At 57.9% G+C, this 23,884-nt stretch overlaps 1 protein-coding gene across 1 annotated transcript in view; it reads right to left on the bottom strand.

Moving 5' to 3' along the window:
* Positions 1 to 23,512, bottom strand: part of TMEM132E (transmembrane protein 132E) — a 179,487-nt gene extending 155,975 nt beyond the window's left edge. The window contains exon 1 of the mRNA XM_075013680.1: positions 23,097 to 23,512. Coding sequence (XP_074869781.1) covers positions 23,097 to 23,151 — 55 coding nt within the window. The 5' untranslated portion in view covers positions 23,152 to 23,512. The remainder of the gene's footprint in view (positions 1 to 23,096) is intronic.
* Positions 23,513 to 23,884: the final 372 nt, after the last annotated feature.

Below are 23,884 nucleotides of genomic sequence, written 5' to 3'. Positions count from 1 at the left end.
GTACCTCTGTGCTGGCCCAGCTACCCTGGCTACCCGACTCCAGGCCCAACCCATTTCCCACCTCTCCAACCCCACTTGTTCCAGGGAGCAGGCACCGATCTGCAGCAGTGATCCCACGCCCGCCTGGGGCCCTCACCCGCAATCCCCCCAGACTGGGCTGGGAGCCAGTCAAATCTCCAATGCGGTGGAAGGATGCAGAAAAACTTAAGGGGCTCAAGGCTGGGGCTGCAGCTAGGGTGTGGCCTGGAGGCTGGAGTAGGGCTGAGAATGGAGCTGCAGCCAGGTGCAAGGCCAGGAGCTGGGATCATGCACAGGGCTAGGGATGTAAACTGTTCTCACCCGTATTAACTGGCTACACAACTACAGTTATAGTGTCTAACTGGTTAACAGTTAACTGAGCCAGCCCTGGTGGGCCGGTGCAGGCCAGCTGGGGCCAGGGTCCTGGCAGCCAGGGGCAGTGGGGATTACTCCAGGGCAACCGAGAGAGAGAGAGAGAGTGCGGGGGGCTCACAGAGGGTAACCTAGGTGACATGCATCTGATGAAGCAGGTCTTTGCCCACGAAAGCTTATCCTCTAAAATATCTGTTAGTCTGCAAGGTGCCACAGGACTTCTCCTTGTTCTCAAAGACACAGACTAACATGGCCACCTCTCTGATACCAGGGGACCAGGTGACACCTCTGGACTGCAGACAAAGGGGGAGGTGGAGCCTGAGGGTTTCAAAATGGAACTGGGAGTCGGAAAGCAGCTAGTCTGGGTCTGGGCTGAGAGAGAGACAAGGAGGGGGCAAGGTCCCGGCTTGGGGGAGCCCCTCAAGGCCTCCTCTCCCCAGCATGGATTGGACTGGCTGTCCCTGAGGGCTGTACCGACACCTCTGTACCATGCTGTGCCCTGTTCTCCAGCTGAGTGAGAGTTACTCCTGCCTGGGGACGGGGTGCAGAGCTTGGAGATCCCTGGACTCCATTACACCCACCCCCCCATGGATGGGGCTGGGACCACTCCAGCGCAGCCATGTCCAGGGTCATAGAATCATAGAACAACAGAGCTGGAAGAGACCTAAAAAAGCCATCAAGTCCAGCCCCCTGCTCTAAGCAGCACCAAGCCCATCAGATCAGCCCCACCAGGGCTTTGTCGAGCCGAGACTTAAACACCTCCAGGGATGGAGACTCCACTACTCCCCTGGACAGACCATTCCAATGCGTCACCACCCTCCTAGTGAAAAAGTTTTTCCTAATGTTCAACTGGAGCTTCCCAACCGCAACTTGAGACCCTTGTTCCGTGTTCTGCCATCCGTGACCACTGTGAACAGCCTCTCTCCAGCCTCTCTGCAGCCTCCCTTCAGTAAGTTGAAGGGTCCTGCCTGCTCGCCAGGGCTGGGGCTGCTTCAGCTTGCCTGGCCCACCATGGATGTGCCCATGGCCCTGCTGGCCAGCCAGCCTGACGCGGCCGGGGGCTGTCCGGACGCCAGGCTTGGCCACGCTCCAGCTGACAGTTAACGCTCCAGCCGGCGGACGCTCACCGCTTAACCTCTCCACGGCTGGGTGGGACCAGAGCAGAGCTGGGCTTGGAAGTCGCTACGCTGCTCCTTCCCTGCTCCCCGGCGGGGCTGGCCCGGGCCTGCCATGCCCCCACCCCAAGCACCCCTCTGTGCCCTGCAGCATGGAGACCTCTGCTCTGTGGCACTATCCCCAGCCCGTCTGGGCACATCCCACCAGCCACAGCAAAGAGCTCCAAGAGCACACGGTCCCCCTGACTCCTGAGCAGGCGGTCAGGAGCAGGAGGGTTGAACTAGCCCTGACCCAGCTCAGGTTTGCCCAGCCTGCGGAGCATCAGGCCGCGGTGCTGCTCAGGCACACAAGCTTGCAGGGGACCCAACCAGAAGCCTTGCAAAGGCTCTGGGTAAAACGCCTCACGCTCGGCTGGAGATCAGCTGCTTGACAAAGGGCCTGTCTGCACAATGCGTCCCAGCCGCGGCAAAGGGGTCGGTAAGTGACACGCTGAGCAAGCCAGAGCTCGGCTGGCACGAGCCAGAGCCTGCCCAGCAGTGCCTGGGAAGCTACATTGATTGACTGCAGTGGGGGTCTGGCCCCGATGCAGGTCTCATTGTAAGAGTCTTCCCAGCTTCCTGGGGGGCTCTGAGCAGGGGCAGGGGACAGCTCAGCATCCGCCCTGCGCTCCCTCGCTGGGGGAACGGCCTCAGCCAGAGGCCAGAGCGGGGACCTGCCACAGCCTCGCCCACCCGGCTGGGCCCTGCCCAGGGTGCCCGCTCGGTGCTGACTCAGGGCGGCCTGTGCCAGCTGTTGAGTCAGCCAGGCCACCTCTCCCATCACGCCCGGCATCCCCGGAGGCCTCAGCCGGCAGAGAGCCAGAGCGACAGATGGGATTAGCGGGGAGCTGGCTGGGGGGGTGTTCCAAGCTACAGAACTCCCTGGGGGATCCCCTGCGTGCTCCCACGCCGACAGGCTGGTTGCCACCCAGCGAGGAGAGGAGATGCCCCTGGGGGTCCGTGGGGCAGGGGTTTCCTTTGGCTGCAGGCTGCCCTGCACAGACAGCAGAGCCCCGCAGCTAACACCAGTGCCGCTGGGTTCGGAGCCCCATCTGGCCTCAACCAGAGTGAAGCAGCAGTGGGGGTCACTGCACCTCTTGCGGGATTAAGCCCTGGGTGGATCAAGGCCCAAAACCCGGTGTTAGCACAGGCTGAGCAGAGACACTCACGCTCCAGCTCAGCCCGCAGCGCTCCACCGTCAGACCCATGCACGCTGCATGGAAACTTTTGGACTCCAACATGGACGGTAGCTAGAAAGCCAAAGCCCAGCGGCTGCAGCGTGTCAGGCCAGGGATCTGTTCCCCGGCACCCTGGGGTGGCCCCAAGAGGATGCAGAACGTCCTGCCACACCTCATGCCGATCCAAAGAGCCCAGGCAGAGTTCCTCTGCCAGGCAGCGAACGCCCGTCTGCACCGGCAGCATCAGAAGGAGCAAACAGTCCAAAGAGCCAAGGGGATGGCCGGCAGCCTGGCACCCAGCCCAGGCCCGGTGTAAATCTTTAGTCACCCGTCGCGTCCAGGCAGCTCAGTGGATCCCAGCTCGCAGCCGCCTGCAGACGGATAAAGGAAGGGCCTGCAAGCGAGACCCTGGGGGCTTTCCATTTGCAGGAGGGCAGCACCTGCACCATGCCTGCCAATCACTAGCTGCAAAGAACTTGGCTCCTGCTCCATCTGCAGCTCCAGGGATGCCGGGCAGTGGCAGACAGGGGCTTGTGCAGGCTTTATTTGGTGTGTTTGTTTCCCAACCCGTAGCCAAGGCAACACGGCTCCTCAGCTGGTCGGCACAAGGCTGGGGAGCCTGCCGTTCACAGGAACTGCACTCGGGTCCAGGAGCCTCAGCCATGGCTTTAACTGGCAGCCTCAGGCCAGATCCGTGAGGGTAATTAACCAGTGGGTGGAAGGAGCCTAAATCAGCCCACGCTCAGCTGCTGATTTCTCCCCAGCAATAAGCCAGTGCTTCAGCCTCGGCACTGCTAGCTGCTGCTGGGACGGAGGGGAGACCGTTTCCGCTGCTGGTAAAAGAGAAGCACCTCCAGCTGCAGGGGAAAGACGGGGCCTGGGGCAAGGGACAGCTGCAGGCTCTGAGAGGATGTGAACTCCCCTTCCCTGGAGCTCTCCTGTCACCTCGGCACCGATGCTAATCTCCCAGCACCCACATGCCAGCCCGGACCTGCTCTCAGCTTTCAGGGCAGTGCCACCCAGGAGCAGCTAAGGGCACAGCCACACTTGCAGGAAGATGGATGCAGGGCGGTCAATCTGCTGGGGTTCGACTAAGCACACCGAGTAGGGCCGCTCTGCCTTGGAGCATCCGGGCTTCGCTGGCAAGTCTGGTAGTCCCAGCAATCGAGAGGCGGGAGGGACAATGGCAGGAGAAGCAACAGGAAGTCCTGTGGCACCTTACAGACTAATAGATATTTTGGAGCATGAGCTTTCGGGGGCAAAGACCCACTCCATCAGATGCACAAGGCGTTAGAATCATAGGCTCCTCGGGCTGGAAGGGACCTCAGGAGGTCATCGAGTCCAGCCCCCTGCCCAAAGCAGGACCAACCCCAATTAAATCAGCCCAGCCAGGGCTTTGTCTTAGCAACCTCTAGGGATGGAGATTCCACCACCTCTCTAGGTAACACATTCCAGTGCTTCACCTCCCACCTGGGGAAAGAGTTTTTCCTAATATCCAACCTACACCTCTCCCCCTGTAACTTTAAACCTTTACTCCTTGTTCTCTGAGAAAGGCCTCTCTCCATCCTCTTTAGAGCCCCCTTCAGGAAGTTGAAGGCTGCTATCAAATCCTCCTCACGCTTCTCTTCTACAAACTAAATAAGCCCAGATCCCTCAGCCTCTCCTCACAGGTCATGTGCTCCAGCCCCCGAATCATTTTGGTTGCCCTCTGCTGAACCTCCTCCAATGCATCCACAGGGGGGCAAGGGGCCGGCCAGAACTGGGTTAGGCTTAGGGTTGGACTTAAACCTATATTGGGGGCCCAGAGCTGGACACAATACTCCAGATGTGGCCTCACCAGTGCCAAATAGAGGGGAACAACCACTTCCCTAGATCTGCTGGAAATGCTTCTCCTAATGCACCCCAGTACGGCAGACTTCCTCCTCTCCTCTGCAGCCTCACTCCTCAGCTCCACCTCCTGACTCTGGACTCCACAAGCACCCTCCGTCTCTGCTTTCTGCTGCTTTCTCAAAGGGGAATCAGCTGACCCACAGCAGTGCCTGCTCAGGAGCTAGGGTTGTGTGGACTAGGCATCTACCTGCTCTGCAGGAAAGCCCCCCTCTGATGCTGGCACAGATGCAATCCTAGACCAGACACTCCACAGTCCAAATCCATCTTCAGCTGCCACTTACAGCGGGCACAAGGCCGGGACTTCACTTCTGGGTCATTTGATGCATTTGTGTCCCTTGAGTCACACAATGGCAACCTAAGGCGGCACTTTCACAAGGGCTGGACCTGGCACCCCTGGTCTTTGCCCTGGAGAAAGGCCCCCTCCCCAGGCCCCAGAAGCAGATGCCTTGGGGGTGCTTGGTCATTAGCTCGCCCAGATTTGGGTTCTAGCAACAGAAGGTTCTGATTACACAGCAGAGAAGGCTTTTTCCCAGGCGGACCGACTGCTTTCATGGCGCTGGGAGCAGGAGCGCGTGGAACCGGATGGTGTTGTAGTGCCCACCTCTTTCCAGTTTCATGCTAAAGTGCTGATGCGATTACAGGAGATGAAATCAGGCTGCACCCTGTAAACAGTCAACATTTGACGTTCCTCAGCTATTCATCTCTTCACGTTTACTTGTGCGCACGCAGAACTGGCGATGCCCTTCTGCTCTGCAGCCATTTAATTCTATTCTGGCTGTCAAAGCCATAATCCTAGAAGCAGAGAGGGAATCTAAAGAGAAGAGATGCTAAAAGAATTCCTTGTATTGACAGCAGCCGAGCGCTCTTTCCTGTTCAAGGCACGTCTGGAAGCCAGGAGCGTTCTGCAGGGATTCAGCCTATCACAAACCTATTTTCTCCACGCTGCCTCCCTACGTCACCCGCCAGAGGACCCCTAAGAGGGAAGGACTCTGCATCTCATCGCCATGCAGAGAAGCCAGGCCTCCCGGCCCGAGCCAGGCTGCCCAACAGCTCCATGGGGCGAGCGCGGTGGCTGCGTGGCATGCTGTGAGATCCCTGACTAGACCCCAGCAGGGCAGGGACAGATCCTTCAGCGCACCCTAGCAAGAATGATGGAGCCCTGGCTTGTCCCAGTGCCAAGAGCAGGCAGCAAAACAAGGAGGAGGGTTTAAAAAAGGAAAGCGCTTTCCCAGGGCCAAGGCAGCTGGAGCTGAGAACTGTCCTGCAGGCGCCGGACCCCACGCTGAGCTAGGCCTGGCACCTCCTGCAGCATTTAGGTGGAGAGTGGCTGTGGGGAGCCAGCAAAACTGAAGATGCTCCCAGGAGCACCAGGTTCCCAGGACAACCCGAGCCCAGCACAGCGCAATGGCTGCCCAGGGCCTGGCTGACCACACAGAGAAGCCAGAAAAAGCAGGTCCTTTCTTCTTCCACGTCACAGGCAGCATCCTTGGGAAAAGGAGCTGGAAGGAGCAGGGGGTGTTCCCTGGCACCCCAAGGGGCAGAACTGCCGGTGTCAGGGCGTCCCATGGGATCCCTGGGGCCGTGGCTGAAATGCACCTTCCTGGGATGGCAGGATGGGGCCAGTACCGTGCTGTCATCATAACAGTAACAACCACTCCTGGTTTCAACTCCTGGCATCTGCAGCTCCCCAAGCCCCGACTGAGGAGGTCTCAGCCCCTTCCCCGCCCAGAGACCTCCTGGTGCCCTGTGATACCTGGGCCACCCTGGCACTGTTAGAAGTCCACTCCAGCAGCTCCGCCAGAGCTGGGCATTCTGAGTGACCCCGGTAGGTAAGCGAGTGGCCAAAAGCAAACCCGTAGCAGAGCTTTGTTGAGTGCCGACACGACCCTGCCCCCGACCGACATGCCATCGCGGTCCATCTCCCAACAACTCAGCACTGCTGTCCCCCTGAGCCCCAAACTCACGTGTTCATGGATGCAGGTGCCAAGTCCCACTGACCGTCGTGCCTTTGCTGATCTCCCCATCCCCGTCACAGGAGACGGGTTTCCTCCTCTGGACCAGCGAGGTACAGGGGAGGAAAGGCAAGTGATGGCCAAGAAAGCAGCTCTGACCTGCTTTTTATTTTACTTGCCAATTTCCTTTGTAGGTCCTTCCTAGAAACTGACGAGAAGCACCGCTCCTCAGCGACTGTGCCACCAAGCACTCACTGCTCAGCCGGGTTCCCAAAGAGCCTCTCAACAGATCTCTCTCCCCTGCACAACAGGCGCCCCTTCGCTGACGCCACTTCTGGCCTCGCATCCCCATGACAGAGCCTGAGCCAGCATCCCAGAGCCTGCAGCTGCTGTGGGCCAAGCTCTCAGGCACACACTGCCTTTTGTCCTCTTCTGTAACCAAGAATCTGACCCAGGGCAAAATCCCTGGGTTCTGCTTTAATTTATGGCTTTTAACACCAAGCCATTTACAATGCTTGCAAAGACAGTCCTGTTTTAATAACTAAAGTTTTTTTTCCCCTGTTAACAAGTACTGGTTGATCCTCTGTGTCCTGCAGGCCTTTAAACTACGTGCATGGCCACAGACACCTTGCCAGAGAGCTCACAGCTTCCGCCTGGATGGGTTTTTGTGAGGTGCTCTTGTATTTCTTTCCAACTCTTTGGGAAAAGGAAGTTGGGGGCTTTGCCTTGAGGGAGAGATTCCAAGTCATTTCCTTCCTGGAAGGGGGATTTTCTACACTTCCTGATGGCAGCTACAGAATACTTTCAGGAAAAAGTGAAATCAGAAAAACTCTTCTGTCTCTGGGAACTGCAGAGACCAAGAGTAGCAGTGTTTTATTTAGCTAGCTGGCCCCATGACCTGCACTCAAAGTGCCAAGGTGGGGAATCAGCCACGACAGCACCACTAATAAAAAACACACGCTGGTTCAGTTCATTCCACCACTTGAGACCAGACCTTGGGGAACCTCTGTCGCCTACAGAGATGAGCTTTATCATGTAGAGAGCCCTACTGTGCCAGAGAAATGAAATTATCACCCACAGCCTGTGTCCCAAAGTGCTTACAGTCCAATCAGGGCAACAGAAGGCTACCTGCTAAGATGTGCACAATACACTCCAAGTGATCTCCGATTTGTACAGCTCTCTCACAAGTGCCAAGGCAACGAAAGCTGAGCGACCGAGGAAGGAAGTGGGCTTTGGTCAGGCTGTCTGAAACAGCCACATGGGGAACAGGCTGATACACACTGACACACATTTCACTCAAATGCACAATAAACAGCAGGGAGAAAAGCGCTCTTTGCTAAATATTCTGCTCTTTGGGTTTGAGGGCTGAGAACCCCCAGCTGGACACAACCAACAGAAACATGGAAACTACAACAGGATGTGTCTAAAGGGGAAAACAAGGGGAAAAACCATTAAAATAACCCTTTTCATGCTTTCTTTATCCACAGTAAAGAAGTGGGAGGGGAAGAGTTCAGACCCCACTGTTTAGCATATTACCTTTAATTGGTGGAGACGAATGGTGTGGAGCCCCTAGGAGCAGAGGGCTGCCCAGTCTGATTACGTGCATGTCACTGGGTGCACATTTGCTTTCTCGCCTCCTTCCAACGACAGGAAGGGAAGGCAAGGCAAAGGAAAGCCGCCTTGTAAGGATGAGCGGTCGCCGACGTGGGTGTTATTTGTGGGCCTGGCTGGGGTGGCCAGAGTTCTCCTTCCCTCAAGCGGCATTTGCTAAATTAGCGAGATGTCTGGGAGATGAATCACCCTGCAGCCTGGTGGCAGTCCCTGCATCGCCAGCCAGCTCTGAACACCATCGCCTCTCCTTTCGCAGGAGTTCTACCTTCTAATACATCAGGGCTCAATAGAGAGAGAAGAACATTACTGCACTGAGAGCTCGGCCGTGGACAGAGCAACCTTGCATGCTCGTCAGGGAGGGGAACGCACGCACGCTCCGAAGGACATTGGTCCTGCAGAGAAAATCAAGGAGCCTAACGTGTCTTGAAATTCACCGGGAACGAACCGCGGCTCTGATGTGCACTTCATCTTGAAAAGGGGCCACTTGTTGCTAGGATGCGAAAATGAATTCGGTGGCAAGCAATCCAGCCTGGAGCTTAGACCCACATTAGGATTCAAGGCGACTGGGACAAAGTCATCGGCTGGACCGTTTGAAACACGCTGCTTCTCTCTCTGCCTGTGCGTGTCTGCTCTTAAGCACCCCTGTGCAGCGGCCAGGCCCCTTGGCCTGCTCACTGCAGGCGCAGCAGAGCGGAGAGGCTTTCCGCGGCCAGCATAATACCCCAGCCAGATTTGAAGGAGCATGGAGCAGGCACTTCCTTATCGCTACCCGCCCCTGCAGGCTCTTTTCAGCAGACCTATGGCTCCGGCCCAACCCCAGCTGAATACGCTGCACTGCATGGCACCAGGCTCAGAAGAGGCTTGGGCTGGCACCAGGCAAGCGGAAGCGGGCTCTGCGCCTTACGGACACGCGACCGGAAGTTCTTTGGCTCGTGGCCTTTAGCCGCACAACCCCTGACTGGCTGCAGGACTGCTCCACAGCCAGCGGGCCCCAGAGAGATGGGCAAACCACCAGCTGGCCTGGTCCTACCACCCTGGCCTGCTCACAAAGCCAGGCATCCAAAGAGCTTCTGAGACGGTTCCTGCACCCGCCTGCCCAGCATCTGAAAGCACCAGGGCAGGGCAGCCCCAGTGGCAACCAGAGCCAGCAAAGTTCCTTTCTCCTGGGCTGGGCAGACGCCGAAAGCCAGGGCCAGCCGCCGATCCCAGAATGTTCGCAGGCTGCCAGAAGTTGGGCCGGGCCTCCCCACTCACTCACCGTCCTCCCAGCCTCTCCCGAGTTCCCTGGAGCAAGATGAGCCCCGACAGCACCGTGGGCAAACCGGCAAGCTGCCCCCAGCACAGCTCAGCCCAGGACACCGGGAGCCCCAAGGCGAGGAACAGGCAGGCTGGTGTTCTCGGACAGCTGAACCAGGAAGCGCCAGCATGGGCACAGGAATGCAGGAAAACCAATGGCAGCGCCACTGCTCTCAGGAGCCGGGACAGTCCCGCCCCAGCCGGCCAACACGTGCCAGCAGGTGTCATTGGGCCCGATTTCCACGGGGGGGGGCTGCAGCTCCCGAAAGCGCTGCAAACTTCCCACCCCCAGCGCAGCAGCCGGGACCGGGGAGCAGCACCATGGCAGACAGCGACACCCCCAGGGGTCCATCTGGTTCACAGGCGCTCTCTGCCTGCTGGCCATGCTGCCGTCACCTCCTCTGCATTCCTCCTCCCTGCGCCTCGCTGGCCTCCTGCAGGCGAGACGGATGCTCCCGCTTGTGTTTCCTCTGCACCGAGGCGCGTGTGAACGGGCACCACCGGCAGAAATCAAACCCCACCGCTGGGCGGGCTCTGCTGATCACCTGGGTGGCATCAGAACCTGTCCTGAGCAGCTGCATGAGCGCTCAGCACCAGACCCCAGGGAGCGTAACTCAGCAGAACCAAAGGCAGCTGCGTCGGGCCCCACCTTCTGGGGATCCAGGCCCAGCTTTCCCCATACACCCCCACGGAGCAGCCTTTGGAGCCAGGCAGGGCGGAAACCTCCCCACCACCCAGAGCAGCTCGGGGCTGTCTCTGCCACCATCGGGGCACACTGGGGAGACGTGGGCCATGGTGCCAGCTGCCCGGTGCCCATGAACAGGCTATTCTGGCTCGCTCGGGGGGGGGGGGGGGGGGGCGACACGGCACCAAGACATTGGCAGCAGGCAGATCCCCTATCGCCCTCCCTGCAGGGAGCAGCTGCCCACGGAGGGAGCAGAAATGACCAGACTGTCCTCGACCTGGGGCTGACAGCCAGACGGTCAGGGACACGCCGCATATGGGGCTGGGCCCAGGCCACCCTGGACCTGTCCTGCACAATCTTCTCTTGTTCTTTGCGCGGGGCGGGGGGGTTAACACCATTATAGTTTTGGCCTTCACAACATCCCCCGACAGGGAGTGCCACAGGTTGACTGGGGATTGTCTGAAGAACTATTTTCATGTGATCGTTGTAACCCTGCCGCCCGTTACTTTCATTGGATGACCCCGGCTCTTGCTCTGTGAAGGGCTAGATAACATTTCCTGAGTTACTAGCTCCGCACCGTTCTCCTTTATAAACCTCCTCCCTCAGTCATCTCCCTAGCTGAACAGGGCCACACTTTTCCTTCTCTCCTCCGGAAGCTGGTCCATACCCTGAATCGCTTTGGTTACCTTTCTCTGTACCCTTCCCCATTTATAACTGCATCTTGTTGGAGAGGGGACAATCAGAGCTACACAGAGTATTGAAGGTGGGGGTGTACCAGGGATTTCTAGAATGGCATTATCGTATTCTCTGTCCTAATAGCTACTCCATTCTTAATAGTTCCTAATATCGTGAGCTTTTTTGACAGATGCCGCAGAGTGAGTGGATGTTTTTGGAGAATTAGCCGCAACGACTCCAAGATCTCTTTCTTTGGTGGTAACACCTAATTTAGACCCCATTGCTTTATATGTATAACTGGGACATTTTCCAGTGTGCGTGACTTTGCATTTATCAACACTGAATTTCCTCTGCCATTTTATCGCCCCGTTGAAGCCAATCCCCTTGTAAGTTTTCATAGTCAGCTTTGAACTCAACTATCTTGAGTAATTTGGGGGCTGTCAAATGTTTAAAAATATAATATTTTAATTTAAAAAGAACATTCCTGATTAACCGCACAATTAAACAATACCAGCCTACCAAGCATGGAAGCATGTCCCCTGGACTGTGGTTGAAGCACCAAGGGGTATATGAAGATCTAGCATACCTGGCAAGTAAACATCTTGCAATGTCAGCTACAACACTGCCTGCTCCCATTTCCAGGGCATGTTGTAAATAAGAAATGGGCAGAATTAGCTCCAGAAATGTAAGCAAACTTATTTGCCTTACTGATTGGCTGAACAAGAAATAGGACTGAGTGGACTTATAGGCACCAAGGTTTTCCATAATTTCATTTTTGAGTGTAATTACGCAGAAAAGAAATTCCACATTTGTAAGCTGCGCTTTCAAAGAGAGTGCATTACAGTGCTGGAATGAGGCGAATTGAAAAATGCTACTTTTCTCTTTTCTCAGTGCAAATATTTGTAAACAAAACTAATAAAGTAAGCCCTGAATACCTTTCCATTTGGTACTACCACTGCAACCAACACATTTGCAAAAGTTTGAAATTGGCATTCTGTCCTTGTTTACCAGTGCACCTAAGCCTCTGATTAATCGTGGCTTTTTTAAATTTAATTTATTCTGTGCTAATTGCTTGAGCTAACGGTCATTCATGGACAGCCCTTGTAATTTTGTATCATTGGCACATTTGGCATCTCACCATGAACCCCTTTTCCAGATCATTTATGAATATGTTAACTAGGACTGGTAGTACTACGGAGCCCTGGGGGACACCACCAGTCACCCCCTCCATTCGGAAAGCTGGCCATTCACTCCCACCATTTGTCTCCTTTCTCTCAACCAGGATCCAGGACAGGATCTTATCCCATGTTATGTTAATGCAGGCTCACATCTTCCTCCCATATACCAGCCTCTGGCTCTCCCTCCCGCCCATTCGCTATTGTGTGGATCCCCTCCTGGTCTATTCCCTGTGGCTGCGTCTACACGTGCACGCTACTTCGAAGTAGCGGCACCAACTTCGAAATAGCGCCCGTCACGTCTACACGTGTTGGGCGCTATTTCGAAGTTGAAATCGACGTTAGGCGGCGAGACGTCGAAGTCGCTAACCCCATGAGCGGATGGGAATAGCGCCCTACTTCGACGTTCAACATCGAAGTAGGGACGTGTAGACGATCCGCGTCCCGCAACATCGAAATAGCGGGGTCCTCCATGGCGGCCATCAGCTGGGGGGTTGAGAGATACTCTCTCTCCAGCCCTTGCGGGGCTCTGTGGTCACCGTGGGCAGCAGCCCTTAGCCCAGGGCTTCTGGCTGCTGCTGCTGCAGCTGGGGGTCCGTGCTGCATATACAGGGTCTGCAACTAGTTGTTGGCTCTGTGTATCTTGCACTGTTTAATGAAAGTGTGTCTGGGAGGGGCCCTTTAAGGGAGCGACTTGCTGTTGAGTCCGCCCCGTGACCCTGTCTGCAGCTGTGCCTGGCTCCCTTATTTCGATGTGTGCTACTTTGCCGTGTAGACGTTCCCTCGCTGTGCCTATTTCGATGTTGGGCTGAGCAACGTCGAAGTTGAACATCGACGTTGCCAGCCCTGGAGGACGTGTAGACGTTATTCATCGAAATAGCCTATTTCGATGTCGCAACATCGAAATAAGCTATTTCGAAGTTGGGTGCACGTGTAGACGTAGCCTGTAAGGGGATTCCTTTCCCCTCCTCTCCACAGGGCAAGTGCCGACACAGAGCCAGCCAACGATGTCCATGTGAAACCAGCTGCCACAGGCCCAGTGCTTGCAAATATATGGCTAAAGGGAGGAAAGGAACAGGCTGTGGGGTCCAGCACACTGGGATGAGCGAGACAGAGTCTGACATTCAATTCCTGCTCTGCTACTGACTTGCTGCGTGACCATGAGCAAGTCATTGACCACCCCCCGTGCCTCAGTTTCCCCATCTGTAACATGGGGATAGGAATAACCATTCCATTTGGGCAAGCACCGAAAGGGCATGCCCAGGGATTAGCAAGCCCTAAGATGCTGCCTCCCGCATTTCTTACACTCCAGGGCCTCGGAGCTCTTTGCAGGCATAAACTGACTCTTCTGAGCTCTCATTGGCTACAAGGCCTGTCACACATGTGCCACAGGTGGGGAAGCTGAGCCGTACGGCGGGAGAAGCCTGCGTTCTCCCAGCCTCAGCAGAGCAGCTTTGTTACCATTATTAATTAGTAGCCTGGGGAAGAGCGGCGCTCTGGGTTTCTTTTTTCAATTTGAAAATGACGAAGGTAATACAGCCGCGCTTGGGAGGGGATCATTAATCTCCTATTAAAGCCCCGTGTTTGTTTGGAAAGGCTGGGATTGGAAAGCACGGCTCCTTCACAGGCCGTTTCCCTGGCTAATGAAACCATTCTGCCGACAGGGCTGTCTGCACAGAGCCGCTCCTCTCTGGGGCAGCGCGCACCCGCCCCACCCCGAGGGCAATGCTCGGGGGCCATCCCACTCTCTGTGAGCTGGCACACGAGAGCCAACGGAGCAACGCTGGTGTTCCAAGCTCAGCAGGGAACTGGAAGGTCTCCAGGGCAGTGTCTCTTTGTCCTGGATGCGTGCAGCACCTGGCGCCCTCCGGTGCTAACCCACCACTGGAGCTGGGCCCCCTAGGTGAATGAGGGGCTGCGCGAGCGGCCCTCCTCCCTCTCAGTGGGCTGCAGGGTTGTCGTAACCGGAGGGGGCAGTTTTGCTCACTGCACCGGTTTACCTAGACCCGGGGGGGCCGCGCGGGGGGAACCGTCGCAGCGCTGTGATTGGTGTCGTTTTCCTAATGGCGTGGACAGAAACCAGGGGAATCGGGTGAGCCTGCGCGTGGGCGATGGTAACACAGCGTCTGAAAGGCCACGCGTCCACCCCGGAGGGCTGCGGGCCGCCCACTGCTCCGGTAGTTGCTGCTGAAATAAGCCGAATAAACAATGTACAGCACCCAGGGCGGCAGGGTGCTGACCCATGACTGAGGCCGTCGGAAATGCTACCGTAATGCACCTACAAAGTGGCCAGCCGGCGTTTGCAGCCGATGGCTCAGATTGCAACTCCCCACCACGGAAAGCCCCCACCCCTAGTGCCAGCCTGCGCGGCAGGGCGCAGGCCCCCTGGGAGTGTCACGAGAGGGGATGTGTCCCCAGCTGTATGAAGCCAGCAGAGAGGGAGTGGGGGGGTCAGGACCCTGCTCCTTCCCCAGCAGCTCTGGGCTGGAGGTGACCTCACTCTGCAGCCTCAGAAAGCCTGGCTCCCCCCAGGCATCCCACCAGCCACTGGAGCTTCAGCACTGGCTTTAGCTGCCCCCGGCAGAGCCAGTGCCCCCACCTGCAGGGGCCCTGCCAGCTGACTCAATGAAGGAACAGTCACAGAGCTGACATCCCGCACTCAGCAGGGTCACCTGCTAACCGTACTGGGGACGCACCCATCCCAGAGCCAAACCCTCCCTGCGCAGGGCACCTGGATGGGGCTAATCACTGGGAATGAAACAGCCAGGCCCTTTGTGGCCACAAGGCAGGGCCAGCCGCCCGTCAGCTTTGCTGGGTGGAGAGCTTTGTTCACTCTCACTGCCATCTGAGCTGGGTGGAGCACCCAGGGTTCCTGCCCCTCCACCAGTTAGGCTGCCACTCCCCAGGTTCTGGGCAAATTCCAGCCCATCTGACTAACTGTCCTTCTTTAAACGGCCCCAGGCAGCTCCAGTGGGCTTCTCCTACATTGCCTGCCCTAAGCCCCGGTAAGCATTGTTGCATGCTGTGACACAGCTGCCATGCTCTACTCCAGAGGTAGCTGCATCTCAGTGGCAGATGAAACAACTTCTCTCGGTCTAGAGCTGGACTGCAGCCAACCCTCCCCCAGCGCACGTGGCATAAAGATGGGGCAGAGCAGACAATATGCAAATCGCGGGATGCCAAAGACAAGGGGATCCCCTGTGCCCTACCCTCAGAGGAGGTGTGCTGTTCTGCATCGCCTGGGCGAGGTGCTCAGACACCATGGTGATGAGCAGGGGACCAGAACCAGAACAGCCACACTGGGTCAGACCAAAGGCCCATCTAGTCCATCTTCTGACAGTGGCCAGTGCCAGGTGCCCCAGAGGGAGTGAACAGAACAGGGAATCAAGTGATCCATCCTGTCACCCATTCCCAGCCCTGACAAACAGAGGACGGGGACACCATTTTTGCCCTTCCTGGCTAATGCCATTGACAAGCCTGTCCTCCATTTAGCTCTTATTTGAACCCTGTAAAAGTCTTGACCATCACAACATCCTGTTGCAGGGAGTTCCACAGGTTGACTGTGCATTGCACAGAACTATAGAACACTAGAACTGGAAGGGACCCTGAGAAGTCATTGAGTCCAGCCCCCAGCCCTCATGGCAGGGCCAAGCACCATCTAGACCACCCGACAGGTGTCTTTCTAACCTGCTCTTCAATATCTCCAGCGATGGAGGTTCCACAACCTCCCTCAGATAAACAGATGGAGCTGCAACTCTCTTACTATAAGGCAGGTGGTTCTAACCCTTTCATCGTTCTCATGGCTCTTCTCTGCCCCCCTCCAATTTATCAGCCTTCTTCTGGAACTGCAGACACCAGAACTGGACTCAGAACCCCAGCAGCTTTCGCACCAGCACCAAATACAGGGGTAAATTCACCTCTAGTTCTTCTCAGAGATTTTCCTCTTGATAACTCCAAGGATCACATTAGCCCTTTGGGCCACAGTTTCGCACTGGAACGTGATAGGCAACTGGTGGTCCAGCACAGACCCCAAATCTTTTTCAGAGTCGCTGCTTCCCAGGATAGACATCCCCTCCCCCGTGTAACTATGGTCTCTGTTCCTAGACACACGCATGTACAGCAAACCATAAAAACCACAAATGGAGAGCCCTGAACACCCTCACATTCGAAGAAATACTTCTGTGTGTTTGTTTGAAGCCTGCTGCCTACTACAGTTAACCCTTGATTTAACAGACTAATCGGGGGAAGGAGTGTCTGTTAATGCCGAATGCCCATTATAGCTGAATGGTTACCCTGTGTGATGATGCACTGACCTTCCCAGCCCATCACTCACTCTGGTCCTCTTCCCCTGCTTCTACCCCATTCTCCCCCTCACACCTCCCTCTCCCCCTCTTCCAATTACCAGGAGAGGAGCTGAATACCAGCCTGGCTCCTTCCACCTCCTGCAGCTCTCAGCACTGTGGCTCCTCCAGCCCCCGGCTCCAGGTGCCCAAGTGAAGGTAGAGCGTGGCCGTCCCCACCCTGCCAGTGGGCAGCATCCTCTGACACCATGGCTGCTGCTCAGCGCCATTGCACGCAGCGGTGCCCAGGCACTGACATGCTCCACGCACACAGGGCTGGGGAGGAGCACTCTTGCGCCCCACCACAGCCCTCCGGCCCCTCCAGCCCCAGCTGTTCCGGCAGCGGCTCCAGCGAGTCGCCGGCATTTATTGGGGCCGGGGGGCTGGCAGACAGCAGCCGTTATTTCCAAAGTCCGTTATATGGGGGTCCCTTAAGCCGAGGTTTTACCGTCATGTCACTCGGCAGGGAGTCAATGGCTTTCCTTGCTCACGTTCCCTACCGGGTGTGATCCCATCCACCTCTGGCATGTCCCCCGAGCCGTCTCCGTCCCAAACCGAACGGCCGTAACCGTCCGCTCAGACGGCAGCTGCTCCACACCCCACTCGCGCGTGGGGCCCTTTTCTGAACCTTTTCCTCTGCCGTGACATCCCGGCGGCTGCCCCAGCGGATCACAGAACACCCTCCGGCCCTGCCGCGGTGCCCCACACAGGACGGCGGCAGCTCCCATCTCAGCGGGCACGGGCCGAGAGGAGCGAGCAGTGGGGAGCCAGCCTCGAGCCTAGTGCCGACCCCGGGGAGACGTCGCTGAGCTTGCAGGCTTGGAAAGCTCTCTGCCACGCAAAGCACAGCCATCCATCCACGGCCGAGGCCACAGCAAGCCCCATGCACCCGCTGCCGCTCGCTGGGGGAGCAGGGATACACCCATGGGGAGAACGCCAGCCTGGAGACTTCCACCTGGCCTGGTCCCCCCCATCTGCCCTAGGCCCTTCCCTTCCGCGAGCTGGGAGGGTCCCGGCCACCTCTGCCCATGCCCGTATGCGGCAGTGCTGGAGGCTGGCCTGTCTGGTGCCTCTGCGCACACATCAGGCAGCCCCTCACTGGCCGACGAGAACAGACCGCCGCTCTGCCAGCAAACAGCACTGGCATCCCTGGGGCACCCACGGGGGGGACCACCTCAAGGCTCCCCAGCGCCCCAGATGTGCCTTTATGCCCCTCCTCTCCTCCCCCAATTCCATCGTGTTCCCCAGACCTGCCCCTCCCACTGCACTCCCCAGGCATGGGGCTGCCCCCCAACTCCCAGCCAGCCTGGCACTCCCAGCCCCCGGGGTCCACGCTCCTCCCTCCACAGCCTCTGGTAATCCAGACCCTGCAAGCCAAGCCCCTGCAGCCAAGCCCTGCCCACGTGGAGACCGGCCCCCTGAACCTAGGTCCTTGCCCCACATCTAGCTAATGTGCCCTTCCCCGGCACTGGCCAACACTAGGCAGGGAGGGTTTGCAATGCACCTGCCTCCCCCCTCTCCAGCTCTGACCAGGGAATGGGGAGTGAGGGCTTCTTAGCCCTGTGTGGCCGGTGTCACTGGGAACCCACACATGGGCCTCGGTTTCCCAGGGCAGCCACCGCTCAGACTTGCTGTCGGTGGCTTTGATCCCCCTGCAAAGACACAGCCCAGCAAGTGGGGCTTGAGTAAGCCACACTGGCACATTCCATGTCCCTGCCTAGCGACAGGTTCACGTGAGGGGATAAAAGCCTACTACTGCTACCAGCTAACACAGCGGCTCCCTCAGCTCAGGTGCTAGCAGCTGGGGCACTGAACCTCCAGGGTTCCGACCTGGTTTGCTGAGACTTGAATCCAAACGCCTGGCGCCAAGTGATGGGTGCTTTGTTTGCTCAGCAACAGACACACACGTCCCCTGACCGGTTCGTGCATAACAAGGCCTAGAGGACGCCACCCGTCCTGCAAAGAGGCACCAGCCGCAGCTGCCACCTCACCGTGGTCCATCTGGCTTGGTGGGGTTGGGAACTTTCAGTGGGGTGCAGAGGAGGAGAATTCTGCCTTGGGTTGTCACCAATGCTGAACTCTCAGCTCCTGTGGACCATCCGCCAGGGATGGTATCCATACAGAAATGAAAAAAAAAAAAAAAATCCAGCTGATTTCGGCAGCCAGCCACCAAGTCAATAGCACATCTCCATCTACTGGTCTTAGAAATTCCTGTTGCTGCTCTGGGCGTTAAATGAGGCCCGCCAGCCCTTCTCCCCCCACCGCTCCAGTGGAGGGTGAGGAGGAGAGCGGGGGATGAAGGATGCCCGCCCCATGGCAGACCCCCATCCCCTCTCGCTCTAAGAAGGCTGCACATGGGCTCCACCGACAGATGCCAGGGCTCTGACCGACACCGACTCGATGGACCACCGCTAATGACTCCACCAGAGGGCCCCAGACACAATAGAGCTGCGGAGCAATGCCAGGCAGGAGCCGCACCCACAGAGCAGGTAACGCAGTGGAAGCACTTTGCTGTGATGAGTTACCCTTCCTATTACTGCTGCAACCTGAACTTCTGCCTCCTTTATTTGCTCCCCAGAGGGCAGGCGAGTAGCACGAACAGAGGCTGAAATACCGAGCTGCACTTAACTACGGGTCAGGTGCCAGGAATACTTTGCCAGTGGCCCGCACCTTTCAGCTGGGCATCTTGGGCATTCTCCCTGCAAATGGGGAAACTGAGGCACAGCGGCGCCAAGCGACTGGTCACCCAGCGAATCAGCGGCAGAGGGGAAGAGAAAGCAGGAGCCCTGAGGGCCAGTCCTTCTGGCTCTAACCAAAAGACGGTGCTGCCGTTAGTGTGAATGGAAAGCATCAGTCAATGGACAAGCCAAACACTGCCCCATCAGCAGCTGTGTACAGCCCCACCAATGAGCTCACCACACGTTAAAGGGTTTCCTTCTGAGCCCCATGTTCTCCTAGAGCCAGGCCCCAATCCAATGGCACCTCTACCCCCTGCTTCCCTGAGCAAGGCTTTCACAGGCTTGTCTGCTTCCTTTCCCGTGTGTACGGCTCAGACAGCGTCACCTCCGTCTCCTGCCGGAGGAGGCCTTGTGCCATCCCCTGGCTCTGGATGGAGACACAGAGCTGACCCTACCCAGCGGCTCTAGTGACCTCCCCCAGGCTGGCCCTGTGGAAAGACATGTGCAAAAGCCCTTCCCAAACCAGCTCATTTGCTTATCAAAGCCAAATTGTTCAAAGGCTGGGGGGGGCGGTGTCAAGTTGTTACTAAGGCTTTAAAGTGAACCAGGAACAGAAGAGAAGGGCCCTGATTAGCAGCAAACTGACCTTGGCAGCAAAATGCAAGGAATTGGCAAGAAAGGGCTCGTAAATGATGAGCCTGCGTTCCCCGGCTTGCCAGAAACCAAAAACAGGTGCAGAGGCTGAGACCATGGGTTGTGCATTCGAGGGCAGAGAGCGACTGGGGGACAGCAGCGGCCCCAAGCGGTGCGAGAAGTGTCTCCCAGCGGTGCAGAACAGACCTCAGCAGCCAACCATAGTGCAACTAATTGAGGGTGCCCCCTCTACAGCACAGAGCCACGGCAGGCTCCCACACGACAGCTGCAGCATGGCCCATCCCAGCACTCACCTCTGGAGGGTTACCGAAGACTTCGCCCTCTACACAGAGCAACGGTGGCCCCAGCTTCCTGCTTTCGGGGTGGGCCAACAGCCCCACACTTTGATCAGCAGTACCAGGTCCCCCCAGGGGGACAGAGACCAGTTAAAACATGTGAGAGGCACTACTAACATGAACTATTCACAGGCGCCCCCCAAATTCCTGACCTCCCTCACAGGGAACCCCCGCAGAGCTTTAAACACCACCTTTTACACAGCTTGTTAACTTTGCCCTCCTGGGGCTTGGCCTGAGGAACTGGAGCGGGCGGCCTCACTAGTCCTTTGCAGTCGGCTGGACTTTCCCATTCTCCAGCAGTTGCACCAGGACTTGGGAGAAATGGAGGGGAGACATTCCACGGGGCTGCTTTGACCTGGGCTTTACTGGCTTTTGGGAGGAATGCAGATGATGCTCAGCAACGGGCATGCGCTGACCTCTGCTATGCGAGGCCCTGCCTCTGAAGCCCATGGTGACTCTGCTGCTGGTTTCCATGGGCTTGTCCCTAGGAGATACCACACATCCTCAACCCTGGCCAGGACCTGGGCTCAGCTAACATGACACAGTGCATCCTTGAACCACTATAACGCAATGGAAAAGAAGTCCATTTTCCCACGCTTCCTCCTTCCTTCTCCTGCCTACCCAGTAGATTCATACCTAACGAATGTACACGTCTAGCAGCCTGCTCCTCAGCGCTAAAGGCTGGAGGCCAAATTTGCTGCTGGTGTAAACTGGCACAGCTCCACTGACTTCAGTGAACTGCACCAATCTCCACCAAGAGAGGATGTGGCTAGGGGGTCTTTCCAGATCTCTCTGCAGGCAGTAATAAAAACCCCAGCGCCTATTCTGCAAGCTGCATCGCATTGAGGAAGGGGCTTGGGAAATCAGACCACAATTCCACTTTTACATTTCAAGGTAGATTAATTACTTAACACCACGTTCCCCATCTTCGCAATCACTGCCACAGACATTAATTACCACCGCCAATATGTCTGCCAGATCCACATGCCTTATTACCTGCCCACAGATGAAGTTTCTGCCTTGGTTTTCAGGTCAGCGGTTCTAACTCACCATCTGCTCGCAATCAAGAGGAGAGCCGGCATGCAGACGGGAATCGTGGGTAAAGAACCGGGAACATGTCCCTGCCATTCACAGATTTTTAATCCTGCTTAATAGTTGGTTAAAACGAGTTTCCCTGCGTTGCTACCATCCAACCACTGACCAATGTGACACCTGCTTGTGCCCGACACCTGTTGGAAAAATGGTTCTCCAGACACCCAAATCTGATAAAGCACAAACGGACAAAAATAAAGCACATCACTCCCCTGGCCCAAGCACAAACATTGTTACCTGTTCTTCCTAAAGATCAAGAGTCAACTGAGCAAAACGCTGGGAATAAAACTTACAAGCAACTTGCCTGAAAGACAATGGGGAAAATATTCCAGGCACTTACGAGATGCTAAATAAAGTTACGCAGGATAAAATTTACGGCTCTGGAGGAAAAAAAAGTGGGAAGAACATGCAGCACTGCTGGTTAAAGCATCTCATCCCTCTGTTTATTTCTACTAATTGACTTGGTTGAAAGACGTTGTTTAAAAATCCGCTTCTCTATAATCAGCATCCCTGCCTACTAGAAGCACAGACGCGTGGGGGGGAGGTTCCCACTGAAGCCTCACCCGCTGGCTTTTTTTTAAGTCCCTTTCCCATTAGACAACAATTCCACCAGCCTCGTCAGCCCGGCAGGCACACCAGAAGGACACACTGCACCCCATGTAGTCAGAGCAGACTCCTTCCCTGCTTGCTGGGCATGGGGTAGCAGGCATTAGGCTGTGCCCGGACCCCAGCCCCACTGCTTACAAACAGCAGAAACGCTCTCCTGGCCCAATTTCATTTCATGCCAAGAATCGGGGTGGGGGAGGCGACTGCAGCCAAAGAGCGACCACGATGGGCTGAAGGGGGTGGATGGAACGGGTACAGACGCGCTTCCCCTGCCAGTGCCAGGCGTTACTAAACAAAGCCCACCCTTCCCCCCTCCGCCCAGGAGCCACGGCGGGGGCAAACGGGCGGTGTAACCGAGCGACCCAAAAGCACAGCACGACAGCGCTGTCCACCAACGCTGCCTCTGGTGACCGGCACTGGCTGCATTCGCAGGGCGCCCACCGCACCCTGACCGAGCAGCTCGGCACAGGGCTGCTGGCAGGTCTCCGGCTGAGCAGACGGGCCCCACGCAGGCAGGTACTGTAATCCCTAATGGCAGTAAATGATTTCACAGCGTGTCAGGCACTCGGCTTCCATAAATTACAGGGTTAAGGGGGCGATTTGGCTGCAGCGCAGGGGAAGCGAGCCGGGAGGAGGTTTTCTCCTCAGACCGCAAAGAGGAGGGGGAGAGGGGGGAAGCCTCAGAGGCGCTACGTGTAAAAACAACCAAACAGGGGAGCCAGCAGCCAGCCCCCGGCTCGAGCAGGACAGGCTGTGCCCGGCCGCCCGGCGCTGCCTTTGATTGCATCGCGCGGCGGGATAAAGCAGGGAGATAATAGCAGATCAAGAGTCTCATCCTCAGCCTACAGCCGGGGCTGCATTAAGGAGGCAGGAGCCATGGGCAGCCCCGGAGCTCCCATTAGACGCGCAATGTCATTGGGTTAAGCCCGGGCTCAACTCTAATCCCCACCCGTTCCCCGGGGCTGGAGGAGCTGCGGGACGGGCAGGGGGTGCAGGAGAGGGCGGAGGGGGGACAGTGGGGAGCAGGGGAAGGCTGGAGGAGGGCAGTGGGGAACTGGAGGAAGCGGCGGGCAGTGGGGTGTAGTGGAAGGCTGGAGGGGGGCAGTGGGGAACTGGAGGGAGCGGAGGGGGCAGTGGGGTGCAGGGAAAAGGTGGAAAGATCAGTGGGGTACAGGGGAGGATGGAGGGGGGGCAGTGGGGAACTGGAGGGGGCAGTGAGGTGCAAGGGAGGGCAGAGGGGGCAGTGGGGTGCAGGGAAAAGGTGGAGGGATCAGTGGGCTACAGGGGAGGATGGAGGGGGCAGTGGGGAACTGGAGGGGGCAGTGGGGTGCAAGGGAGGGCGGAGGGGGCTCGGCAAGACGCAGAGGCGCACGGGCGGCTCTTACCGGGGCCCAGCAGCGCGCCGAGGCAGCAGAGCAAGGCGGCGGGTGCCGGGGCCATGGCTGTCGAGGTGCGGGCTCCAGCCCGATCCGGCCACGTGCGATCCCCGGGCGCCCGGCGCAAGGGGCGGGGGCAGCGGCGGCCCCGGGCTCCTCCCCCCGGGCTCCGAGCTGGTTCCCCGGCCGGCGGCGCTCACGGATCCTGCGGCTCAGCCCGGCTCCGACGGCCGGGGGGAGGCGACCCCGGCGGGCAGCAGCGTGGGGCGGGGGGGCTGCGCCGGGCCCCGCGCTGGAGCCCCCCGCCCCGCAGCTCCCCCTGCAGCCGGGGCCGCCCGGCGCCCGTCGGGTCCCGCCTGCAGCGCGGGGCGAGCGGGGGTCTCCGGGCCGGGCCACCCCCCGGCAGTGGCCAGGCTCCGGCTCCGGCTCCGGCTCCGCTCCGCAGCGAGGACGCGCCCCTCTCCCGAGCCTGCCCGGCTCCGCTCCGGCGGCGGAGCGACTCCCCCGCCCCGCCAGGGCTCCGGTCACGTGCTCACCCGGAGCGCCCCCGCGCCCCCCCCCCCCCCAGGTTCGGCCGCGGCGCGCGCGGGCTCCTTCGCACAGGGCTGGCGACAGGCGAACTCCGCAGCGCGCACACAAACCCGCACCACACACACACACACACCCGCACACACACACACCCGCACCGCACACACACACACACCCGCACCCGCACCCGCACCGCACACAAACACACACCCGCACCGCACACACACCCACACCCGCACCCGCACCGCACACAAACACACACCCGCACC

Source organism: Carettochelys insculpta, chromosome 19 (assembly GCF_033958435.1).
Source record: "Carettochelys insculpta isolate YL-2023 chromosome 19, ASM3395843v1, whole genome shotgun sequence".
Lineage (NCBI taxonomy): Eukaryota > Metazoa > Chordata > Testudines > Carettochelyidae > Carettochelys > Carettochelys insculpta.
This window is presented reverse-complemented; position numbering and strand designations above follow the sequence as displayed.